Source organism: Magnolia sinica, chromosome 16, assembly GCF_029962835.1.
Source record: "Magnolia sinica isolate HGM2019 chromosome 16, MsV1, whole genome shotgun sequence".
In the NCBI taxonomy this organism is placed as follows: Eukaryota; Viridiplantae; Streptophyta; class Magnoliopsida; order Magnoliales; family Magnoliaceae; genus Magnolia; species Magnolia sinica.
Genome location: NC_080588.1, coordinates 65,175,816 through 65,202,594, shown reverse-complemented (window position 1 = coordinate 65,202,594; position 26,779 = coordinate 65,175,816). Strand labels below are relative to the sequence as shown.

At 37.7% G+C, this 26,779-nt stretch overlaps 1 protein-coding gene across 5 annotated transcripts in view; it reads left to right on the top strand.

Moving 5' to 3' along the window:
• LOC131228998 (uncharacterized) overlaps positions 1–26,138 on the top strand; it is a 55,293-nt gene extending 29,155 nt beyond the window's left edge. Inside the window, exons 7-27 of one of the 5 annotated variants that reach the window (XM_058224847.1) lie at positions 3,563–3,691; positions 3,807–4,418; positions 4,567–5,187; positions 8,129–8,215; positions 9,013–9,129; positions 9,218–9,463; positions 10,036–10,083; positions 10,308–10,454; positions 12,034–12,198; positions 12,321–12,383; positions 12,565–12,675; positions 12,781–12,864; positions 12,967–13,014; positions 15,431–15,505; positions 17,063–17,158; positions 17,244–17,324; positions 17,431–17,502; positions 23,842–23,886; positions 24,625–24,708; positions 24,802–24,905; positions 25,602–26,138. In XM_058224847.1, the coding sequence (XP_058080830.1) occupies positions 3,563–3,691; positions 3,807–4,418; positions 4,567–5,187; positions 8,129–8,215; positions 9,013–9,129; positions 9,218–9,463; positions 10,036–10,083; positions 10,308–10,454; positions 12,034–12,198; positions 12,321–12,383; positions 12,565–12,675; positions 12,781–12,864; positions 12,967–13,014; positions 15,431–15,505; positions 17,063–17,158; positions 17,244–17,324; positions 17,431–17,502; positions 23,842–23,886; positions 24,625–24,708; positions 24,802–24,905; positions 25,602–25,719 (3,153 nt within the window). In that variant the 3' untranslated portion in view covers positions 25,720–26,138. Of the gene's footprint in view, positions 1–3,562; positions 3,692–3,806; positions 4,419–4,566; positions 5,188–8,125; positions 8,216–9,012; positions 9,130–9,217; positions 9,464–10,035; positions 10,084–10,307; positions 10,455–12,033; positions 12,199–12,320; positions 12,384–12,564; positions 12,676–12,780; positions 12,865–12,966; positions 13,015–15,430; positions 15,506–17,062; positions 17,159–17,243; positions 17,325–17,430; positions 17,503–23,841; positions 23,887–24,624; positions 24,709–24,801; positions 24,906–25,601 lie in introns of all 5 variants that reach the window. The other 4 variants (XM_058224846.1, XM_058224848.1, XM_058224849.1 and 1 more) reach the window with 4 other exon arrangements.
• Positions 26,139–26,779: the final 641 nt, after the last annotated feature.

Here is a 26,779-nt window from a genome sequence, read left to right as displayed (position 1 = left end):
TGTGCTGGGTTGCTCTCTCGCCATTCTGCTGCTCGCTTGTATCTCCTCATTTTGCTTGGTTTTGATAAAATTCTAACGTTGCTGTTCACAAAAAAGAAAAGAAGGTTTGGCGAGGTCATCTGGCTCTTATTCAAGTTGTCCACACTAAGCATCTTCTTTGCTGTAGTGATCCATGTGAAAATTTGTACTCTCGGGTCTCGGTGGGTTTAGGGCCTGCCACACCTTTGCTCACATAGAATGCATCCCGACCTCAGATGAGTGGACATGCATCATAGATTTCATGGTGAAATTCCCATTCGACGGGTGTTTCCATTTGTGTTGAAATTCCCATTTGAACTCAGATGAGGACGAGGGCTTGTTCTTTTCTTAAATGTTAGTTCAATATTCAGGCTTGCCAAAATTGGGATTATCCTTTAATCCCTAATTTGGCAGCCCCCTTACCCTGTATGATGGATTTCATTGTGCAAAAGGGGAGGTTTTTATTTTTATTTTTATAATTTAATTTAATTATAAGGATGGGCAATTAAACTTTATTGAAAAACCAAATGCACCACCAGAGATTACATCAACAAAGACCGCTGACGAACACCCCACATGCGGAGCAATAAATTTCAGCTACTTACAGCAGCACCTGCCCTGAACAGTACTTGGGAAAAAAGAGAGAAAAAGATGAAGGGAGAATCCGCCCTCCCAATTATCCAAAGTGGATTTTTCCCTGCTTTATCACAATTATGCGAAATTTTTGAAAAACTAACAAGTTCGTAAATTGTGATGAAGCAGGAAAAAGCACCGGGCTGCCCTTATTAATTTGATGGGGGCATGGGGCTTGCCACCAATTTTGTGGAGTCCTATACTAAAACGGGCCCTTATATTAGTTTGTCTAGATTGGATGGCCTGATTGATGAGCACTTGGACCGTGGGGTTCGCTAGTCCAACTGTACAACCTTGTAAGCCCTGTATACAAATTTTATAGACTATCTGGGTGGTTCATATAGATTGAAGAGCCCAAAATAGTCTATTGGATTGGTAAATAGAGAAGTTCAGTGAGGTTCAGCTTACATAATTTGTATATAAGTTTAGTGAGTTTTGAAACCTTTGTTTTAGTTTGCTTTTAGTTTTTATGTATTCTCGTTTATTGCAAGTTGAGTACGATTAGACAATTATAAGTGGTTCAATGAGATGTATGCAACAAAGGAAGTTAGAGAATGCTTTCTAGGATAATCCAGAAAATTTTCTTTAGCCTCTTTCAGAATCCTCTTTCTCTTCTTGCTGTCTTACTGGTTCCATTTGGCATTACGGAATGCCGCCAAAAGTTGCAGTGTTCGGTTGGCTCCTAGGAAGGAATAGAGTCCTTGCAGTGTTCGGTTGGCTCCTAGGAAGGAATAGAGTCCTTGCAGTGTTCGGTTGGCTCCTAGGAAGGAATAGAGTCCTGACAATCAATAGCCTTAGGAAAAGAGGAATGCAACTCCCAAATGTCTGCCTTTTATCCCTTAATGCGGAGGAAACGGTGAATCATCTTTTCTTGCATTGTCCCTTAACTACCGATATTTGGTGGAGTGTCCTGAGGTTGGCAGGGATCAATTGGGTCTATGGACGATATGTTTTGTGCCTGGCATGAGGACGTTGGAGGAGCTTTAGGGAAAAAAGTTGTGGAGAATTATCCTTATGGCTGTTCTTTGGGTGGAAAGAAATAACCGCTACTTCCGCACTCGTAGTGTCTCCATGGCAGGGGTGTTTTCGAGGGTTTTGGTAATGTTTAGAGAATGGGCTCCCTAGCTCCTCTTTTTTGGGGTTTCCAGCTGCTAAGGAGTTGCTTTCTGTGATTTGTTTTTAGGTTGTGCTTTCTGTCCCTCGTTTGCTTTCAATAAAGTTCTCATCTTTCAAAAAATAAAATAAAGTTTGTAGCCTATACACAATAGGCTGTCATGAAAAGGACTTGATGACCTATGGTCTGACTGAAGTTATGACCCTTGATAGAGTGGAATGGTAGAAGAGGATTCATGTAGCTGAACCCAATTAGTTGGTTATAAGGCTTAGATGATGATGATGACACAATAGGCCATTTGTATGGAGCCATGATGCTTGATACTTAGAATATTGATTGAATGAAAGTTATTTTTTAGTTTCCTGCAGTGCGATTCTATTGTAGGAGAGTTGTTCTTTTAGAATCTGCTGGTGCGATGCCTCTAGAGTCTAGATCCCTTTGGTGTGACTCCACATAATCCATCTTTTTTTCTTAAATTTATTTTCTGCTGCAATAAGAGTGATCGTCATCTTCAAGGTTTATGAATTCAATCTATTCAATTCTAGTTCGATGATTCCTAAGTTGGGCTTACATCATATATGTTTATTTTGCACATAATTTTAACACTGAAGATGAACTTTCTTAATAGAAATTGCATTTGGTCTGTATAGGTGTGTTAGAGTCGTGGAATATCTTTGCACTGTTTTTTTTTTCCCACCTATTTCAGTGAACAGATTTCTTGTGTTCGTATAAAAAAATAGATTTCTTGTGTTGGTAATATGTATGGTGACTTTTTTATCCCTTTCAGACTACATGACTTGCCAGGTCCTCATGTATCAGGGCATGGATAATGTCCTTATGAGGCCATTCCTTACTAGTGAGGCCAACTGATGGTGTTCTAGTGTTGATATCCTAAAACTTTCTAGATTGGCACTCCTGTCTTGGCAATCATTTTTGGCCTTTTTCTGGACCATTTATGAATGTTTTTCTTCGGCATCTATTTGTAGGTCACTGAATACAGAGTGAGGACCCTCAAATTTGGGAGGTCTTTTTTGGCATCTTCCATTTATGATTTGCCATGTCCCACATCAGGTTAATGGTATGGATGACTGAACCATGGGCCCCTCTTGTACAGAATTGATGGATCAGGAGATCCAGGACCTGATAATTCTTCTTGGACTTGAGATGGAATTTTTGCCTGCCTTTTTGGTTGAGGCTTACATTGTGGACCCTAGCCATTGTATTGCTTTAGGAATCAGATAATCTTCACTAACTGCTGATGTGATATGGTTTAGCAGATCATCCAGTGGCATGAGAAATAACTGACCCATAATTTTCTGAGAACCATTCTTACTTCTGACGTTCTGATCTTCAATCTTTCATCCGCATGGCCAAAACATTCATCTAGCATTTTCTTCATGAACCATGTCTGAATTTTGTGGGTTTTAATTAGTTTTCTCTCTTTTGGACAGATTTACTTCCTATCAGATGGCCCACTTCTAGAACTGTTGTAATTCTTATCTCAGTGCCTTTCTTTAGGCAATTCTGCTTGGAGGCTCTTTAGCAATGAAAACATTTTTTTCTACCTTGAATTGTGTGGGTTTTAATCTGCCTCTTCTCATAGTATCTATTATTTCCCGCCAGTGGTTCCACAGCTATGTTTACTTACTGCTACATGCATTTTTAAAATTTATTTTTTACTGCAAGCAGATAAGCTTGCATTATCTACTACAAATATTACATGTATCATGTTTTTGAGCATATTCGCACAGTAGAATGTTAGTGCCTGACATGTCATGCATTTTTTTTTTTTGTCAGTCACGTGACAGGTTGCTTAGGGCCCTACGAGCAATGAATGCTGGCGATGCAGCTGACCAAGTTATTCGGCAAGTTGATAAAATGCTGAAAAATACTGAGCGTGCTGTGCGTGATTCCCGGTTTACCAAGGTAATTACATATGCTCAGCACAAAGATCATCTGACGGAAGTCTTTTCCATCCTTAGATGTCTTGACATATCCATGTCTCAAAGGTTTTTCTTCAATTCTTGCTGGTGGTTATCAGGAGGACCTGCCCTCAACTCAAATACCTGTTTCTGTGGATCTGATTAGAAAGAAATCCATAGCTCAGGATAATGAAGTTCCTAATTCTGATGACATGCCTGCGAAGCGGATTCGGTTTAGTCCTGCTATCAGTTCAGCTCAGCCTGCTCACATGTCAAGCGATTCTGCACAGGATGACATTGCGGCGAATGACATTTCTTCTAAGGCGCCATTGCTGGACAATGTTCTAACCCCTGTTGAACAGATGATTACTATGATTGGTGCTCTGCTGGCAGAAGGTGAAAGGGGCGCTGAGTCACTTGAAATTTTAATATCAAAAATTCATCCCGACCTGATGGCTGATATAGTCATAGCCAATATGAAACATCTACCCAAGAGTCCCCCACCCTTATCCAGCAGGCTTGGAAACTTGCCAGTAAATTCACAGACAAGTTTGTCCGGTACCTCAACTCCAGTGGTGCCACAAGCTGCTGCAACAGGCTCTGCACAACCTTCAGGTTTTACATCACAAGTTGTCTCACCTTTGTCTTCTACAACTGGAATCAGTCTATCAACATCTGATGCTTCAACGACGCCTAATCTTCCTTCTGACATGAAGCGTGATCCACGAAGGGTAGACTATATCAATTTATAACTGTTAAGAAATATGTACCTACTGTAACTGCTATTGGCTTACTTATTCTGTGATTTTTATATTCACTGCTGAAAATTGTGTCTCTGAAGTTGTTGTTAGTTAAATAAATAACTGTCGGCATTTTTAGGACCCTCGTCGTCTTGATCCACGGCGTGCACCGGAACCTGTTGGAGTACAACCATCATCTGCAAAATTGGAGGATACCAGTGATACACAATCTGGGTGTGATGGTTCCAGTTCCATCAGTAGACCTATTTCGGTTCCTGTGGCGACAAAGGTTGAGCACACGGCAGTATCTTTGATGCCCAAAAGTGATATAGAGCTTTCAGAAAATTCAGCAGCTCCCATTATTGACATGTCAACCTCTAAAGAAAATTTAGAGGTTCCAAATGAAGCGAATGAAGCAGTTGCAGCTCTGGAGGTTCATACATCTTCTGAACCAACCCTTTCTCCTGTTCGGGTTGCTGACCAGGACCAGGTAGCGTCAACATCATCGGATGTTACATTGATGGATGGTGTTGATACTTGTATGCTGGAGTCTGATCAGTATTCTTCAGCTGTCTCAAGAGCATCTGAAGAGATCTCTCACGATCTGCCATTGCTTCCGCTTTACATTGAGTTAACGAATGAAGAACAACAATCTTTGAGCAAATTAGCAGTTGCCCGAATTATTGAAGCTCATGGGAAAAACCAAGCTACAGGCTGTAGTGATGCATGCCTGGTGTTACTTGCTCGGTTGGTTGCACAGGTACTGATGGCATATGCTCTAGCTGGTTCTTTTCTCTATTTAGCAATGGTCAACCACTGTAATTTTAGGTCCTTTGAATTGATTATTATCTTCATTCAAATATATTTTCCAACTTCTCTGCTGCAACAAAATGAATGACTTTGAAAGCTAGATGCAGTTTTATGAATGATTGTCTGCCATATCATTCTTTGACAGTTTACATATTTTCTTATCTAGCTGGTTCTTTGTTGCATGTTGAATGCTTTCCAAATCCTGAATTCCTCCACATGTATATATTGCTTCTTCTTCTTTATATATATATATATATATATATATTAATTTCTGTTTTTCTAATTGCAAATGCCTGTAAACTTCATACTGGTCTAGGTAACTGAAGCATCTATTATAATTTTAACAAACTCAAGCTTTGTAAACACTTCTCATAAAAAGTTTTCTGGTTCAATATGAAATTGTTGCATGATTTTACAAACTAATGATTCAAAAATGATCTTGTACAATTCCTATGCAGTCAGTAGATCTTCACTCACATTTCTCTTCAATTATGTTGAATTTCTTTCCATCATTTCTATTTTTCATTCAGGGTAAAGTTCTCATGTTTACAAGTTGAAATATATGTAACGCCTCACAAATATTGTCAAATGATTAGTATTGATACTGATAAGAGAAAATTCTATTATGTTATGGAGTTAAATTGTGTTGGGTTGTGCCCTAGTAAGCCACTATTCATGACTTGTAATGTTACAAATATTATTCCCATTGAGTTAAACAATTTACTTTTGCTTAAAGGAATAATTGGTTATTATCAATGTTCAAAGTATCGGCATTACCACAGGTTTCGCTGGCCGGATATACGGAAACACTATTGATATCACTGATAACTGGAAATGCGGGAAAATATTGGGGAAGCATGGGAAAAACAGTGGAATTTTTTAGTGAAACTTTAGGAGATGCTAAAATACACATATTAGTATATTTAGGAATGAAAAAATTGCAAAAAGAATGCATACACAATAAGTTTCCATTCATTGGGGGCTTAAGAGCATGTGCTGTCGTAATAAATCAGTCCAACCATGCGATCAATCTCATCCATCCAACCTTCCATCCAAACATCCATCGATATTTCAGAATATCGACAACACATGATATTTCACTGAGAAATCATCAACAGTTGAAAAGGAAATGAAAGACTATGGTCTCAATATTACCCATGTTGTGATAACGATAATATTGCGATATTATCGCTATTATCATTGATGATTTGAACACTACATACAATCATGCACGCATAAAAAAAATTTGAAATGGAAAATTTTTTAATAAACAGATTTTTGGCGCCCATACACTAGCAATACAAGTGACACTTGGAATTTACACAGTTGAAAATATTGGTGATACAAGCAACACCTAGAATTTACACAGTCGAAAATATTGTTGATACTTAGCGATACATCGTTGATACTTGGCAACACATCGTCGATACTTGAAATTTCTGATACTACCAATGCTATCGGTATCGCTACCAGTGTTATTGGTATCACTGAGCTGGAGATACGGATAACCCTGTAGATGAACCAGGAATGTTCATTTTATTGTGTTTATGCTATGTGAAGACCACATCGGTGTCATGATTGATGGTTTTCCTCGATCTTGGGAATAGGTTCTTCATGCTCCAGTAAATATGACTGGGTCGAACACATTCCACTATATGAATCAATATCAGGATTTTAATAGTAGCATGGTGATCATATGCCAGGTTGAATGGCTAATGCCTGTGCGCTTTGTTTGCATGATTTAGGTGACGCAGTGACAGTGTGGTGGGACTCATTGGCAGTCAACCAAGAGATCTTCACTGTAATGGGGTTCCTATAATCAAGTGAAGATCGACAAGTTAAATCTATTAGACATGCAGTTCCATGTACTGGGTCATTGTGAATGTTTTCTTAATTCTAATTGATGAAAGTATGCTATATGTAGTAGATTATTTTTAAGGAGCTGGTTTCATGTTTTTCCTGCTGCGATGTACCTCAGTAGGCTGGTGTTTAGGAGTTTCAATGCGAGGTCATGGGTTCGAGTACCCATTGTGGTGAAAATCCACTGTGGTGTGAGTGCGTGTGTGAAAAAAAAGGTTGGTGTTTAGGATTGAGTGGATATAAATGATAGTTTTAGAGGTGTGAGTGCGTTTGTTAAAAAAAAAGGTTGGTGTTTAGGATTGAGTGTATATAAATGATAGTTTTAGAGGTGTGAGTACGTGTGTTAAAAAAGGTTTGTGTTTAGGATTGAGTGGATATAAATGATAGTTTTAGAGGTGTGAGAGGACTATTCACACTCCGATGAAAAATAGACAATATTCATTTCCCCCAAAGTGGATTATGGGTTCTTTGGGAATAGAATATACCTGTAGCGGTGGGATCTGATTTTAATTTATAGTATGACGAATAAAAAACAAATTTGGATGACTGAATTTGGAATTACCAAAATAGTTTTGTGAGTTACAAATGATATGGGTTTGGTTGTGGAGATTCTAGTCATCGTTGGGTGCTGGTACTTTAAAATAGAGATTCTAGTGATTTCTGGTTCTATTCCTTTATTTTAAAAAAAGTGTTTATCAGTATATGCTTCCGTCCTTTGGAAAGCCCAGCTATTACTGGTTCTGCATTAGCAGCTCAATTTCTGCAAGGATTTGTTAATTATCAACTTTACCAAGTAGTTCTGATTTGCTTTGTAACTATGAGGTTTAATGGGCTGTGTTGAGTATCTGTTTAATTTGCAATGCTATGGCATATCGTCTACCTGTCCACTGTATTTTAGTTTGTTGGTGCACTAAAAATATACACACACACACACACACACACACACACACATACAGTCGTTTTATGCAATTTAATATATAATGTAAAAATTGATTTTTATTTATAACAGCTTTATGCACTGAATTCAGCAGACTTTATTTATCTGGCAGACTGATGCTGATGATGACATTGTAGCGATGCTGCAAAAACATATTATTTTGGATTACCAGCACAAGAAGGTATCGTCATCTCAGATCAAAGATCTAATTTCCTGTTTTTATTTATTTTTGTTCAATTGAAAGACAATTATATAAATAGGATAAATTAGGAAGTACACAATCAAAATCCAAACACAAAGCAATTCAGATCAAAACTAGTATTAGTTCTTTCCACTAATGTGTTGAATGCGTTCCAGTAATAGGTGGAGCCTTTACTTGAACTTAGGAAGAAAAACTTTGGATGCAAGGGCTCCCTTCTACCAGTGAGAAGTTATGAGCAATTCTCCTCAATCAATAGAGTTATAGCTGCAACTCCAGTTGTTTAGCAGATCAGTTTCCAATCTAATGGGCTTTAATCTGCTTCTGTAGCATTGTGCACCCAACAGACTCCTCTGTTCAAGTAAACAGTCCCTAATGTTGATTGCTCTGGGCTTCCTTCGCTTTCAATTCCAAAATTCAATTTCACCATCCTAGGTTTTCTCACATTTCGTGGTCTAATCTGAGGCAAATAGCACATGCCTTCCAGTTCCCTATTTTTAGCTGGAGTTGGCCTCTCATGGATGAATCCATCATTAATCTTCATCAACATGCCTGTGATTTTCAAAAAAGAAAAAGAAAAAAGGGTGAAGAATCTTGTGTTTTGCTCATGCCATATTCCCCATAAAACTGCACAAAACCGAATTCACCTTGATAACAGTTTCAGTCATTGCCAGTTTGGAGGAACCTTATTTTCCATGAACCAAGGAGAGGACTATTAGCACGAAATCATTGGTAAAGATAAAAAGAATCTTCTCTGATGCCAAATGGTTCTTTTACAGGGACATGAGCTTGCAATGCATGTCTTATACCACTTGCATGCTGCCATGATCTCTGAATCAGAAGAACATACTTGCTCAGTTGCTGCCACTGTTTATGAAAAGTTTCTCCTAGCTGTGGTAAGCATTTCACAACTCAGCTTTTGTTGCGATTAAATTCTCAGGTATTTGAAGCTACGAGGATTTTTTTTAAAACCTTGTTTTTCAGGCAAAGCCTTTGCGGGACTCTTTACCAGCCTCAGATAAGTCATTTAGTAGGCTTCTTGGGGAAGTTCCACTTTTGCCCGAATCTGTTCTGAAACTTCTTGAGGAACTTTGTTACTCTGAGGGCTTTGATAAGCATGAGAAAGATGTACGTGATGGCGATCGTGTCACTCAGGGGCTTGGTGCTGTATGGAGCCTGATTTTGGGGCGTGCACCCAATCGGCAAGCCTGCTTGAATATAGCTTTGAAGGTAATGTTCTTTTGCTACCAATTAGACCTCTAGCATGTCAATTGCCTTGGCAACTATTATTTATCTGTGCCAACTGGTCCCCAGTTGAAAACTCTGCCTTCCATTGAAAGAGCACATCTCTGTTGCTTTGATGATGGTAGGTTGCTGGATTTGCTGACTGAGCCTTTGTAAACTTAGTAACTTAGATTCTTAACTGACTCATCAGCAACATTCAAATGTTTTATGTGCAAGCTGGCTCTATTTTTGTTGCTTTGCATCCTGTATTTGTTCATTACAACTTTTTTTAAAGGGTAATGGAAATTTTATTAAAAGACCTGCAAGCAAAAGCAAGACGGGAAAAGAATACAAAAGGGGAACCCACAGAAATTACATCCCAACAGATGTATTTGGTCATTTCATCTGCCTGTTGGTTTCTCCCCAAATAACTGGGACAAGATTTTGATAATGATGGGAATATGATGATGATAAACTGCTTCTTGGTTTCTTTACCATTATTTCTTAATCTCTAGCAAGATTTCAAAATGACGCATTATCTGTAGTTAAAACAAACTTATTTGTGTTTTGAATGTCAGTGTGCTGTTCATTCACAAGATGAAGTTCGATCCAAGGCTATTCGACTGGTATGTGGTCTAGGAAAAAAGGCCCTTGTATACTTCTTGCACTTCTTCAATGTCTGTGATTTCACTAAATGGGGTTTCGATTTGCTTTACCTGGTGACTTGGCATTAATTTTTCAATCAAATGTTTTTAACAACCTTCTGATGACCCTAATTGTGCTCTTTGTACTGGATATTCTTGGGATGCTAGTTTTTGTTGTCTTGTTGATTTTCTTTTTTGTTGTGCAGGTTGCAAACAAACTCTATCCGCTTTCTTATTTGGCGGAAAATATTGAACAGTTTGCAACAAATATGTTGTTGTCAGTTGTTGATCAGCAAGTTCCTGATGTAGAGAAAACACATGCGGGCTCTAATGAGCTAAGTTCAGAAGCATATGTATGGAAGTTTCCTTCTCTATTTGTTTCTTAAGGGGTTTCCTCTTCCATTTGTTTTTATTTTATAACTTGGTACCTGTTCAAAAAGGAAATTTTATAACTTGGTAACTTGCGGTTAGTTAATCACCAAAACTGCACTTTAAATGGATCATAACAAAAACAAAACTGTAAATTAGAATGAAGTACCATGATGCGTCTTTGTTTGTGTTTGTGAGTTCTGACTTTAGCAAGCTTGAAAACTATTGAATACAATGGTTGTTTTAAAATGATGGTGTGTTAATTGCATTTGATGAGTCCAGTAATGACTTGTGCCATCAAATGTTTTTATTACATGTTCTGGACTTTCCTGAGTTCTAGTGACTGTCTATGGAAGCTTGGAGTTATGGGGTTTGGAACGTCGTAGGCCCCATTGTCTATGATCTCTGGCTGCTAGCTATCCTCTGCAATTTGGAGAGGAACTGATAACAGAATGTTTTGTTGCTAGTAAGAAAGGATTGACAATGCTTTTGATCATTCCAAGGCCAAAATCTTTTGGACTTCACACCCAAATAAGTAGAGGCCCTACAATGTCCAATCGCTGCCTTCTTGAAATTTGATAACATACAGGGTTTGATCTTCCATTTCAAAACTGGAGGTTGTTCCATGCACTTTTGATAACATACAGGGTTTGATCTTCCATTTCAAAACTGAAGGTTGTTCCATGCACCTTCTTCAGTCAATTTCCATGAAAGCATTTTGTATCCATTTGCATTGGTGCCAATAATTGAATTTGCCAAACATAAAATTGTGTTTATAGTGCCTGTCTATACCATTGGATGGTGGTTGTGCTAGTATAAATACCTTTAGCTGTACCATCATGCTCAATGTCTTCCCTTGTATTGTTCTTATTTCCCATTGACTATGTAGATTGATGATTCAATTAGGTACAAGTTCATTGTTGCCATCCTTACATAATGGTGCTTATAATGAACATGCCTTGGATATCATTGTCTACTTCATTAATATGTTTATGGCTTTTTATGATTCAGAGGGTATAAACAAATGCTCCAGGGAGATGTACTATTTCTATAAAGTTTGGGTTAGATATGAGAAGAAAGGAATCTAATAATCATGGAGTAGTCATCATACTGGTTGTATAAATCACTAGTATATCTTTGTTCTTTAGAATGACTGTTGATTCACTGCATGGGCGGAACCCTGAGGGTGCTTTTCTAATCTCGTTGTCTATACATGAATTTTTTTAGAAGTGTGAAATGCGCAAAACAAGCATGCCCAAATACCAATCAGAGTGTCGGATAAATTTGATGAATCCTTCCAACAAAATGAATATTGGCAAAGTTTATCCAGGAAAAAAACAAACAAAAAAATAAAAAGAATATTAGTAAAATTATAACTGTAATCACTGTGTCTCTGACATCGTCAGTAGTTCCTTTTAGGAATCTGTGGGCTTCTGTCATTTGAACAGCTTATTTCTAGGAATAATTGCTCATTTAGTTAAAATGAACTCTCTCTCTCTCTCTCTCTCTCTCTTGGGGGCAATCAGTTTTTGCCATTTATATTGATTCTTTGTTATTTTGCAGGTTGGAAATCAGGAAACATCTGTTAGTGGTTCACAAAATTCAGAGCCTGGAGCTTCTGAAAGTGACTCTATGAAGGGTGTTCAACCGGCTTCGCAGAGTGCTCCAACTATGTTTTTGTCTCAAGCTCAACGCAAAATGTCCCTTTTCTTTGCCTTATGTACCAAGGTTTGCATTTTCTAATGTTATTTTGCTCCTTTTTTGCGTCTGGCTGGAAATTTGCAGAGCCACAGTGTAAACATTTGCATTAACACATTCTGGTTATGCTGATTTTGTCTTTTTCTTAGCAGAAACCTAGACTTCTTCAACTTGTTTTTGATATTTATGGACGGGCTCCTAAGGCCGTCAAGCAGGTACTTTCTTCATTTATCCAATTTTCCTTTTATAATTGCAAAGAAACGTTTCTCTTCAAAAGTTTAAAAAAAAGAAAAGCAGAAGGGAAGTTCCATTATTGTTACGGGTGTTAATTTCTGTGCTGATTTTCTGTTAAAAGTTTTCATGCTTCTTCAATGTATTACTATTGAGTTGATGCAGGCTATCCATCGGCATGTACCTATTCTTGTGAGGACCATAGGGTCATCATATTCTGAATTGTTATGCATAATTTCTGATCCACCGGAAGGAAGTGAAAATCTTTTAATGCTGGTAACTTATTTATATTTAGGTGTTTGCTTTTAACAGCTTCCTTTACATTTGCCTTTTTGATTATTACGCATGATGATGGTAACTCTGATACCCTTACCTTGCAAGGTGCTGCAAATTTTGGCGGAAGAGACAACGCCTTCAGCTGATCTGATTGCCACTGTTAAACATTTATATGAGACCAAACTAAAGGTTCTTAGTCGTATCTTTCAGAGGGCTTTCACAGTTTCTGGTTTCTGAACAGCCTCAACTTGCTGCTGCATTGTACTTACGATGACTCCTCTTCCTTTCCAGGGTGCAGCTATTCTTATTCCAATGTTATCTTCTCTGTCCAAAGATGAGGTTCTTTCCTATTTACACCCGTTTTTCTTATTAGTGTGCATTCATTTAGTTATGCATCTTTTTACATTCGCTTATTTCTGCTTCCCTAAGATAAGCCCCACTCCCCCCCTCTCCCGGGTCCTCTTTCGTGGTCACGTGTGGTGTTTTAGTTTTTCATATATCCTTTTAGGGTTAATTTCTTGTGGAAAACCCCTACTGCTTTTGAGGATTGCCTGAATGAAGAATTTAGAGACCATGTCCATGACTTTGGTGGATAGAATCTGCATATTGGATCTGTAAAAGAAACATGAGCTACCACTGGTTGGCTGATATACTATTATTTGATATTGAAAGCTTAACAAATCTTGAAACTGTTCTGAGTAGCATGAAGTTTTTTAATACCAGGATATGGTCAAGAAGCTTACGCACTGGAACTGCGTCGAGATGCCACTGTTTTTTTTTGGTCATTCAACAACATGATGTCAAGAATGCCTTTCTTTTGACATTCTTCATGAAGAGGTTTACGTGGAACAGCTCAAGGCTTTTGTGCTTCCTCTTGCTCCGATCATGTTTATTATTTGTGTTAGGCCATGTGTGTACTTAATCATGCTCTTTGTGCTTCATTTGATCAGTTCAACAGTGCTTTTCTTGAGCTGGTTTCAAATGTAGCCTTGCAGACTCATCTGTTTGTTATTCTTCTTTTGGTCTTATCATTTTTCTACACATGTTGGTGACATATTGTTACTTATTCCTCTACATCCTCTCTTCTTTGCCTCGTTTAACTTTCTACGATCCTTTTGCTATGAAGGGATTAGGTTTTCTTCACTATCTTATAGGTAAAGAGGCTACCACTGCTTTCTTGGGGTTGGATATGTTTGGGATCTTCTCTTACTCTAGCATGGTTGATTGCAAACTCCGTTCTCCTTTTGCCATTCTTCCAAGCCTTCCCTTTATCATAGTGACCCTCTCCTTGACCCATCTGAGTATCTAGGATAGGTTGGGCCTTACAGTATCTCGATTTCACTCAACCTGACTTCAGTTTACTTTGTGATCTTGTCATTTTATACATAGGCCTGTTACATCTCATTTCCATATTGTAAAGAATATTCTTTGGTCTGTGAAAGGCACTCTTTCATATGGCCTTTACATTTGTTCAGCCTCTCTTTTATGAACTGCATACTTCAATGCAGATTGGGCTGGATCACTGGACAACCAACAATCTACCTCTAGTTACTATGTATTTCCTGGCTGCACTTTTGTCACTTGGTGTGCCAAGAAACAACCTATTGTTTCTCATTCTAGTGCTAAAGTTGCGTACATGGCTATGGTTTCTACACCCCAGACAGAGTTGCAGATTTGGATCCTGGATCTTCATATTTCATTTCTTGGCCCTTCTATTCTTACCATGATAATGCTGATGCTACATATTTGGCAACAAATCCGGTCTTTCATGCATGCTTATAAAAGGTCGAGCTTGACTATCATTTTGTTTGTGAGGAAGTTTCTTACACCATGTTTGTTCCTTCTTCTCAATAGTTGGCTGATATCTCTACAACATATAACATGATCAGCGAGGGGCAAAAATTTTCAGCAATTATTTTTAGGAATAGCTAAAACATTGGGCTATTAAGTGAGAGGGTTTTAGATAAAAAGATTGGGCACTAATGTAATTTTGTAGAGCCATACTGCCATTTGGCTGTTTGATGTCTGTTCCTCTGAAAAACATTCAATACACTGGTAAAGTGTGGTAATTATTGTATGTACGAGTTGAGGTAGATTTGAAACTGTGAATTGGTTGTGCCTTCTCATATTCACAATACATCCTAATAATAATCATGATCCAAAACTAATGTGGGACACATCATAAGGAGAAATGTAAAGTCACTCCTAAAAGCTATATATTCACGTGGTTAGGCCTATTTGTGTTTTTCAATGGCTTGCTTTTTGGACTGTTCCTTCATCTTGCTGTGGACCTGATGAATGGTTGTATGACATAGGGCATTACCCTCCCAAATGTTCCACATTGTTCCGTTTGGTGTGGGCCAACTAAGTCACGGATCAAGATGGGTTTTGGGATATAGGCATAATATTGGGATGCACATCTAATGGACGGGTCACATGGCACTTACAAGTCCCAGTGGGCTCACACTACCATGAGGTTGAATGTATATGATCCTTCCCCCTACTAGCATTTAACTTCCTCTCTCCATGTTCACTGCATGGTTATGATATCTCTAGGTAAGCTTGAGAAGATTCTAGAATCTTCCTAGATAGACTTGGGAAGTCTATAAATGTCATACCTTTGTAATTTTTTGGAGAGAGATTTTGCTTTTATTCTGTCCATTCAATAGAGAAAACAATTCCTATGTTTCAAGGTTCTTTTCACTAATATTTGATTAATAGTGCCTCACAAAATTTTCTGTTCTGGCGATATCAGGTTTTGCCTATTTTTCCTCGGCTTGTTGATCTTCCATTAGAAAAGTTCCAGTCAGCACTTGATCACATTCTGCGGGTATGGATCTTTACCTTATATTGTTTTTTCATGTTTGAGGGAATAACTCGAAAGTCTCCTGGAGCCTTTCTGGGTAGAAGTTGAAAGTAGTTCCGACTTCTTGTTCTCTTTTGGATCAATCACTAAACTTTCTGTATACAGTTGGATCAACCTAATTTCAGTTTAAGGTAATTCAATTGAAGTCATAATCAATGTTTTAAATATCGATGATATCAGCCGATATATCCCACGATATATCTTGTATCTCACTTGTGCGATATGAAACGCACAAGTAGTGCCGTTATATCTCACCTATTCGATCCAGTGAGCATTTTCAATTTTCGATTCATGTTTTCGATGCAAATCATGTTAAACCAGTGTCAAATGGTTACAAATTTATGATTCTTCATGTTTTCCATGAAAAATCATGGATTTGGAACTTCGATTTCGAGATTTGGAGGAGATGGGTCAAGTTGCGGAAAATTGAGAAATATTAAAATTTCTCAATTTCTCACAAATCAGTTGCAATTTTTGTATCCAAAAACAAAATTAAACATGTATGTAACCTGGTCTAGTGATCCTTCTTTTGTTTTTGAATGTATTGCTTGTGTTTCCATACATGTCTTCTTACTTTTATAAACTATATGAATAGACTTTGAATATACTTGCATCAGTTCAGTTGGAAAGCACACATATTAGGACCCCATGCAAAGGAAACCCCTATTCTGTGTTCTTTTTTTGTAATGTTTTGATTTCGAAGTGTATATTGATGTCTTTTTCAATCATCGCTGAAGTTTCATTGAAAAATTTGACCAATTTCCCAATGTTCCCATGTTTCCCAACAACAATGATACATTATGTGATACAACCAATATATCCCATGCGATAACCGATATTTATTTGTATCCCTAGGGTGCAATACTTTACGCGATAAAGATATTTAAAACATTGGTCATAATATCAAATTGGATCAAATCCAAATAAGATGGATTATTAGCAACTATCGAACAGATAGTATAGATATTCATATGAAGTTTTAGAACCAATTCACTATAAATGCATCTTCCTTTATTATTTTTTTAAAAATCCAAAAATCTTGCCTTTTTTGGATCGTTTCTTCTACTTATGTATTTATAGCGGCCAATGAGGTAGCCACCTCCCCTGTGGGAGATGGACTGTTAAGATGGTTACTCGTAGTTCGGAGCTTGCTCCCTCTATCTCAGCCCCGGTATTCCAAAACGGTTATGTAATGGCGACGGTGGTAACTGTTACATGTTACGAGGTCATAACGGTCGTTACAGAAAAAATGACTCATAACAGCCTATAACGGCCTCGTAATGGTCCTTTATGGGGCCGAAATAGGTATAAAAAAGCTTAATGGCTGTTGCGAGGGCTGTAATGGCCCGTATCATAACGGGTGACGGCGGTGCCTGTTACAACCACTGTTACCATTATGGAATACCTTGATCTCAGCCTTTGTTACTTGTTTCCTTGTTCTCTCTTTTACTTAAATCCAGTCATTCATAAACAAAATTCTGTCTAAATGCATTCTGAATGTACTGGAATGTTGCGTGGCAGGGTTCAGCTCATACAGGTCCAGCATTAACACCTGCAGAAGTGTTGGTTGCTATTCATGACATTAATCCCGAGAAGGATGGGATTGCACTTAAGAAGGCATGTTTTTTGAACATCATGTCATTTGTTCTTATTTTTGTAGTTATTTATGTCAGATGTTGGTGAAACTGTGATATGTTTCCAGATAACGGATGCTTGCACAGCTTGTTTTGAGCAACGCACAGTTTTTACTCAGCACGTCTTAGTAAAAGCTTTGAACCTGCTGGTATGTAAATGCTGCTCTATGCTAATTTGGAGTTATTTATTTTTTCCGAAGGTTAATTCAGAGTTATTTATAGCAACATTGATTACTTGAACAAATACCTTTTCAGGTTGAACAAACTCCTCTACCTTTGCTTTTCATGAGAACAGTTATTCAAGCTATTGATGCTTTTCCTTCTCTGGTAAATTTCTTTCTCGTGTTCTTTGCTTTTCATTTGCTTGCCTTGTTTAGAAGACCTGTGATGCTGAGATGGGTTACTCAGATTGCCTTGTGACATAGTAAAGTTCATGGTTTGAAGCTGTTAGCACATCAGACAGCTCGACTGGATGGATTGAGAGTCAAGAAGACCCATTTAAAAGTTTCTCCAGTGAGATGAATGATAGATCATCATCATCATCTAAGCCTTTTCCCAATTAATTGGGGTCAGCTAATGTGAATGCTGTTTTGCCATTCCACTTTATGAAGGACCGTATCTTCAGTTAAACCATAGATCAGATGAGTGATAGATGCTTTGTAAAATTAAGTAATAGTAGATACAGGGGAAAGGACAATTTCTTATTGCACTGATGTAAATTTTTGATATCTGGTTTGATTGCCACTGGCTCATTCCAAGAAAGTATGTAGTGCTACCAAATATTGGTTGTGAGCATTGTTTGAAGTATCCCTGATATTATCGAAATATCCCCAATATTATCTGTATCTCTAGCTCGGTTATACCGATAACACTGGTGGCAATATCAATAACGCTGGTTGCGATACCGATAACACTGGCAGTATCGGAAATTTCAGGTATCGGCCATGTATCATTAAGTATCGCCAATGTATCGATATCACCAATATTTTCGACTGTGTAAATTTCAGGCGTCGCTTGTATTGCTAGTGTATCGATATCGCTAATGTATCGCTAATATTTTTTACTGTATAGATTCCCGGTGTCTCTTATATTGGGAATGTATTGGTGATATTTCGATAATATCATCAACGTATCGCTCTTGCCAAAAATCTGTTTATTAAAAAAAATTCCATTTCATTTTTTCTTTTAATGGGCACATGGTTGTATGCAGTGTTCAATTTGTCGACGATAATATCTTAATATTATTGTTATTACAATAAGGCCGATATCGAGACCACGATCTTTTGTTTCCTTTCCAGTTGTTGACGTGCGCTGTCAATATTCTAAAATATCGATGGATGTTTGGATAAAAGGTTGGATGGTTGGATGGATAGATGGGATGGTTAGACTGATTTCTTATGACAACACATGCTTGTAGGCCCCCATTAAATAGAAGCTTATTATGTATGCATTCTTTTTGCAATTTTTTGATTCCTAAATATGCAAATGTGTATTTTAGCATCTCCCGAAGTTTGGTTGAAAAATTCCATTGCTTTCGCTATGTGTCCCTGATGTTTTCCTGCATTTCCGGTTATTGGCAATATTATTGGCGATATCAATATTGTTTCTGTATCCCTGACCAACAAAACTTGTAATGATACCGATACTTCGAATACTGGTTGTGAGAAGCTAGAAGAAGTGGCAGATCTCATTCATAGGAAAAAGTCACAAGCTCAGTAAGCAAATATTCTACAATTCTTAGGATGGTTCTGGCAAATGGGCGCCGCTTGTATTTTTGCAATGTCAATGCTTCTCTACACTAGTGGGCTTTGGGAGATGACAAGATTATAGACAACATGACCTCCTTCAAAGATTCTACTTTGATCAGAAGGTGAATGCTAGGCATAAATTAAGATGTGGATCTAGACCATGACGAGTAAGAAGTGGAAGCTTTGAGGACAACAAATATTCCCCTTAGGTGAAAGAAGTAATGTATAAAGGTATTCCTTTAGGTGAAAGACGTGATGCAGGAAGCTCTTCCTTTAGGCGAAAGCAGTGTTTTCAGTATCTTGCGATATCACTGATATATCCCACAAGATATCCGTTATTCTAGCTGGGCGATATGAAACTTAGCTTTAACATCCATTTTTCATGGCATCATGTAATATATCGCATGATATCGTGATATTTCATGGATATCGCGATATCGTGCAATATATCCACACTCCCACTTTTAAAATTCTTAACGCATCATGCGATATATTGATATCGAAAGGGATAAAAGAAAACCGATGCTGTTTTGTATGGAAAATCCTAAAAAATTCACCTTTTTTTTTTTTTTTTTTTTTTTTTTTTTTTTGCAAAAAAAATTCTTCCTAGTACATTATAAGGTGATTTCGACCAATCCACTCTAGTTTGTTGGAAGAAAATCTCGATTGAAAGCTTTTTGTGGCCGGATTCTAGAAGGTGTGCATTTTTTAGTTTTGATTTGGTTTTTTTTTTTTTTTTTTCCATTTTTATATGTTGTAAATAGTGTCAAATGATAAAAAAAATCCATGATTTTTCATGTTTTGCATGAAAATTTATGGATTTGGAGCTTTTTATTTTGAGATTTAGGGGAGATTGGCCAAGTTGCAAAAACTTGGAGAAAAATTGAAATTTCCTCAATTTTTCTCAAATCGATTGCAATCTTAGTGCCCAAACATGAAATCAAACATATATAACCTGATCTACACATTCATTCCAATTTGGGGATTTTTCAGAAAAATTAATTTTTTAATTAAAAATATTTAAAAAATGTTTATATATAAATATAATAAAATCCACAACAACGTTGTCAAAATCTTAAGATTTGAGTCGATTCTTAAGCAAAAGGATGAATCCCACCTTTGAATCCTTTTTAATATGAATCTTATGATTTTATGATTTGAATCCTACCATTTACGATTCAAATTGTACTTGTTCTCTTCTATTTTAAGCTTCACTTGGTTTTCATTTTATGTTTTTGAATTGGTTATGGCTTTAAGAATCATTTAGAACCTTTCAAAAAAAGAAAAAGAAAGAATCGTTTAGAAAAGGTAAATTACTTTATTTTGTTCTATAAGAGATTTAATGATATATATTCTCATCAACATTAAATTGTAGAGTTTTTTTTTTTTTTCTAAATTTCTTATTTCTTAACTGGTCAAAACACCAAATTGATGTATGACTTATCTGGAATGTTTTTATTGATGGTCACGATCATGCTAACTTTTATATGTATTGTGGAATGATGGTTAGAAATCAAAATATCCTTTTTTGTTGGTCTACATAATCAAATGTTGCTTTTCCAACGCAATTCTACATTGAAAAAAGTCTAACGAGAACATAAATTATTAAAGGATCCTTGTATGCTTTAAAGACATGTTTTTGAAAGACTTAAAGATATGAATCCTTTAACACTATTATGACATGGTATTACTTGGTGCATATTGATGAAAAAAGGATGATTGGTAAGTTTTTATTTTATTTTTTTTAATGATTTATTTATATTTTTCATATTTTTGAGAAAATCATAAAAAAACTTACGATTTATGATTCGATACGATGCAACGCACATTACGATTTGTGATACGATAACAATTTCAACGACATTGATACACAAGTATATTTCTAGTTTTCTACTTCTTTTGCTTTTGAATATAATGCTTGTGTTTCTATACATATCTTCTTACATTTATAAATTTTATGAATCAACTTTGAATGTAGTTGCATCAGTTCAGTTAGACAATGCATGCATTAAGACCCTATACAAAGGAATATATTTTATATATATATATATATATATAATATAAGTGTGTATTGGTGTCTTTTTTATTAATCCCTGTAGTTTCATTGAAAAATTCAACCAATTTCCCAATGTTTCCCGATGTTTTCCAACAGTAGCGATAAATTTCATGATACAACCGATATATCCCATGTGATAACCGATATGTATCCGTATCCCAAGGGTGCGGTACATTACGCGATAACAATACGGAAAGCATTAGGCGAAAGATGATGCATTGAAGTCATTTCCTTGAGGCAAAAGATGTAATGATCATTACTTACATGGTTCCTTTTTATTTTTCCCCCCTAAAGGAAATGACCTTGTGCATTACATCTTTTGCCTATATACATCATCAACTCAGTATCATGATCATAGACTTGTCCTGGCCATTTTAGTCTTAGTTGGTTACACCATCCTACTAATCAGTTGATGGTCCTGATTTGAATCCTGCTCCTGCTTTTGCTTCCCTAGCCATTTATACTTGCTAACATCTTGAACTGGACGCTTCCCTGGTCCTGTACCTGAATATGTTTCTGCTTTGCTTCACACGTCATGCAACTATAGTCTGTGTATCTGTTGGACATGTTCATGTGTCTCCGTAGGGCATTTCCTATTTTATTTTCGTTGCATCGCATGGAATCCTCAGAGCCCAAACTTCCTGGCAAGTTTGAGGTGCTGACATGATGCATATGGTACTAAGATGAAGTTGCATGTAGATACATCTCGCATCATCGTCGGTGTCATCATTATCACAGTTCCAGCTATTTGGTGTGTGCTATGTTTCACTACACATTTTAATTAAACTAGGGTTCCAGGTTATATAAATGCCCCTGAGGACCACCAGCCTATCATCTAAAGACGAAATGAGGTGCTCCTATGAAAGTGTATCATTCAATGCTCCGCCTCAAATTGGTGTATAGATATGCCTTGGCTAAAATGACTGAAGCATTGCCCTACTAAGATAGTGTTAACATCATCAAGTTGGTCTTGAAACTTCACATATTTCCTGATCTCCTCGGAAGCAACCCTTGTTCTGATAAACTAAGTCCATGTTTATCTGCCTTCTTGCTGTTGAAGTGCTGGATTTGCTGCAATTGAATATCAGCTTGATTTTCATGTCTTCTCTGTCACATCATTAATCTGTGCCAAATCATATAATCATGCAGGCTATATGAGCCATGACATGATATTTAACTCCCCTGTAGGATTAAGCGACTCCAGTTTTGCTTCTTAGTTCCATGTCACAGGTTACCACCGAGTGCAGAAGACTGTACATATGTTACCTAATTTTGTCCCCATTTTGATTGCCGGTCATTTGGATGACCACACAAAGTGACTAAGGGCCTGTTTGATGATGACGAATCCATGGTGTGGACATGGAAAACTGTAACTATTATTATCTCCGGGACAATTCACCGGTGGATTCCCAAAGGGGTGGTCTGTTTGGATAGAAAGTAGAAATCCAATTTCTCATAAGACAATGGTCACCTTGTATCTTGCACCAATTGTGAATAAAGTAATGATTACTACGTGGAATCCATGGTTTTCTTTTCAATCCAAACATCCATAAACATCAAATCAAGGGAAAACCGTTTGTTTTCCCATAGATTCGTTGTATCCAAACAGCCCTCTACTATGCCCGCTTAGAGAATTTGACTTGACAATTGACAACCTTGTGGGGAAGAATTTGATGTTCCTTCAACCATAAGGTGATGAAATGCTGTATACAACTTATGTCCAAAACATGCTAACAACCAGCTTGCCAAGGATTAAAATGTAGGAAATTTCAAGAATATGTCCGGGTTTCCATTGGGGTTTCTGCAACCTGCATTTCAGTGGTCAATTAATCGAGTTCGGACAAGATGCTGGAGGGTGGAATTGAAAGGCATCAATGCAGAGTGGGGTCATTGCTTTGTGTTTTGGACCTTTGGTAGTGTTTTCCATAGTGCAGTTTTTGCATTCAGCTATGTTGATTCTTATTCATGGTCACAGATTTTGCCCCAATTCACAATGGAAGCTTAAATACACTGACTTCAAAGTGCTCTCTCTTTGAATACAACTCGGCGGTTTATTCAAAAGCCAAAGTGAACCTGATGGGATCGTCAGTTTTAGACAGCTTTCAATAAATTTAATAATTTCTCTGAAAGTTGGAATGGACTGAACTTTTGTAGGATGAAAGTAGACTTGACGAGAATTTATCAGAAAAATTATAAAAATCAGTCAAAAATTAGAAATGGCAAAAACGTTGCAAGCGATAGAGCTGTCAGAAGTGAAAATTTCTGCAAGCAGAAAGATAGTGCTGATGGACTGGGAATCACTTAACTGGTGTTGGTTGGAATCACTCACAACCAAAGAGGAATCACTCGACTCTTTCTTCGGCTGAAAATTTGCAGGAAAACTATATACATGTTTTGAACTCAGAATGAAATGACTTTCTCATTGCAAAATAGTTGCTTATGTAGATCTATTACACCAACACCTCTTTAACTCTACTTAGCAACAACAACCATGATTCTCAATGCATGCTACATTTCCAAAAGAAAATACAACTATCAAGACCATGCAAAAGACCTTCCCAAGAAATGAAATTTCAAAAAAAAAAAAAAAAAACTGTCTTTTCCCATGCACGTGACATGGTCCCAAATCCATGCATCATGAGTCCCTTGAATAAATGCACTTGGGCTGGAAATAACGGGCTAGATACCCAGGCTTGGGCCTGATTCATGGGTTGGACTCTCATCTTGAATTGGCTAAGGGATGGTGCATCAAGATGTCTTAGAGATTCTTTTGGCTTTATTTGTTTTCTTTGAGTTAATCATGTTTTAACCACCTTCTTTAGGCGGGAGCAATCTTAACACGCTTGTTTACACATTTTTCAGGTTGATTTTGTTATGGAAATACTTGCCAAACTTGTGAGTAAGCAGGTAATTTATTAACATTCTCTGGGTACACATTTCTCATGGTTAATGCATACTCAAGCCGTACATCTCCAAACATTTCCTTTAGACACTATTCCTGTCTTTTAGATGCTATTGCTGTCATATGTTTATCATTTGCTCATGTTCCTTTGCGACTTGTGCCTGTATCAGATTTTATCTGTTCTGAGTATAGCTTAACTAGCTAGGACTGTCAGTTCACAAAAGCAGAGCCACACTTTGGTTATCCAGACCCATTGATCTGATAAGCCCCACCCCACCATTGATAGACCATGTCCTAAATATCGTCCTGATAGGATGATCCTAACTTTAGCTTGTTGCCTGCAAATTGTCAGTTGAGGAAGGAAAAAGCACGAAAGGTCAACATTCAGTGAGAAAACTGCCAAAATGTTTGATAGCTAGGGTTGTAACAATCAGGGAGTTTTTTTTTTTTTTTTTTTTTTTTTTGGGGACCTAGACTCCTAGTCCATTCATTGGGTCCCATCAGATCAGGGGTTGGGATCACTGAAATGCGTGGTCCATGCATGTAGAAACTGACCTGAGGACACTACAGTATCTTTGGGTTGAGGATCATATTATTCCTCTAAGATGCTATGTTGTTTAAAGCTTATGCAAAGTGGCTTCCATTCTTTCGTTGACTACATTTGGAATCTAAAACCGTATTGGGTTCTTATTTTGTGCCTTGCGGGTCAGGTGTACTGACTTTTCGTGGAATTTTATCTGCAGATATGGAAGATGCCAAAATTGTGGGTGGGGTTCTTGAAATGTGCTTCTCAGACAAAGCCTCACTCATTTCATGTTCTGTTAAAGGTATTGATATGGGCCGTCCATCAGATAACTTTGCTTTCCTTGACACTGTTGGATTATTTTAGTTTGCCCTGATGGCCATTTATTTGCTTGCAGTTACCTCCTGCGCAACTAGAGAGTGCTCTGAATAAATACGCCAACCTCAGAGGTCCTCTTGCCGCCCATGCTAACCAGCCTAACATAAGAACTACGTTGCCAAGGTATTTTCTTGACACATCTTTGACTACCCAACAAACCCCAGCAAACATTAACACTCCCAGATGCTCGCCATACTAAGAATAAGCTCTAGGGTGTTTACGTTCCGTGAATCTTTTTGAAGGCATTTGTGCTCAGTGCTGGAATTTGGAACCAAGCAGCAATAACAACAACATGCAATTTTTTTTTTCTTTTTCTCTTCTCACTCTCTCTCTCTCAATGCCAGAATCCAGAACTAAGCAACAACAACATGCAATTTTTTTTTTCTTTTTCTCTTCTCACTCTCTCTCTCTCAATGCCAGAATCCAGAACTAAGCAACAACAACATGCAATTTTTTTTTTCTTTTTCTCTTCTCACTCTCTCTCTCTCAATGCCAGAATCCAGAACTAAGCAACAACAACAGATGTCATTTTTCTTTTCTGCTATCCCTCCCACCCAATGGATTTAGATTTTTTTTTTTAAGCGTTGGGGACAGATTGTGCCCTTTGGGAACATGAAACCCCTGTATGGCATGTAAAGTGGCAATTTTATTTAAATTTGTTTCGTGGTGATTTATTACTGGTGGGCCAACTGACAGTTTTAAAACACGCATCCTTCTCTGGGAAAATCTACTCATGCATTCAGAATACTGCATTTGCATTCTTTGTAACTGAATGCATTTGCATTCTTTGTAACATCTAACATGCCATTACCAATGCAGATCAACACTGGTGGTCCTTGGCCTCGTAAATGAATCACAGACACCGCGATCATATTTGCCTAGTGTGTTGCATACTTCAGACACAAGTTCTTCTGTTCATGGTGCGACCCTAACGTGACATCCGAGACGTGAAAAATCCATACTTAACAGAGCACCTTCAAGTGTGGGTCCCCCGACCCATGGTTTCCTCTACTAAAGCGCCAACAATTGGTGCCCCACGAGATGCAGGGATTCCATTAAATTTCCATCGACGGATGGAATTTCAGATGATGAATCGATGATTGAGAATAGGGTTCTTCATCCTGCTGCGGCGCAAAGGATTGTACCATAGCTGTATTCATAGATTGATCAAAGGGGGTAGTTCCGCGCCCTTTTTTTTTTTTTTTTTTTTTTAATTTCTTTCTAGTCCCTGTGTCCAATCTAAGAGCATGTTTAATAAGAACATGTGTTTGGTTGGGCGTGTAACCTGTAATTTTGAGAATGAATTTCCGAGGTCTTGATTAGTTGAAAATCATAGCCGTTGGCAATTTATAGGGCGATCTGTAATTAATGGAATGTGGCATATAGTCTGGGGAATTTCCTCAGGGCAATCCTAGCCATCTGATGGGTTTGCTTTTCCCGTCCCAATAGACTCATTGTCATGGGTTCGAGTACTCGTGTGTATAAAAAGAAAAAGAAAAAAAGAAAAAGAAAAGGTCTGTGCTCTCAGTAGTGGCGCCACGCATGTTATGAATACAAACTGCAACCCATTGTCTGTGGACAGCAATTGACTGGACGATTGGGACTGTTTATTTCATTGTGGGGCCCACCGTTTCCAAGGTATGGATAACCAACACAAGTATCATGTCAGCTGGAAAGATAATTGGGATTTTGACCGTACTGGCATCTCAAAGATGGTAGAAAAATCGTGGGAGCGGATAGTTAGTGCATGTGCACTTTGTTTGTTAATAAACGTGAGTTCATAGGTCATTAGGGTTGGGCATCGAGTTAAGTTGGACCGAGTTAGTGCTGACCCGACTTGACCTAGTTTTGAAATAGACCTAACCCGAACTCGACTCGACTCGGTAACAAGTCCAGCATGATCCGAGTCCAGGTTTGCCCTGGACTAACTCGGATTGAGTCCGACCCAGTTGGAATTGGGTTGAGTCAACATCGAGTTGGGTCGGGTGCAGCGGGTA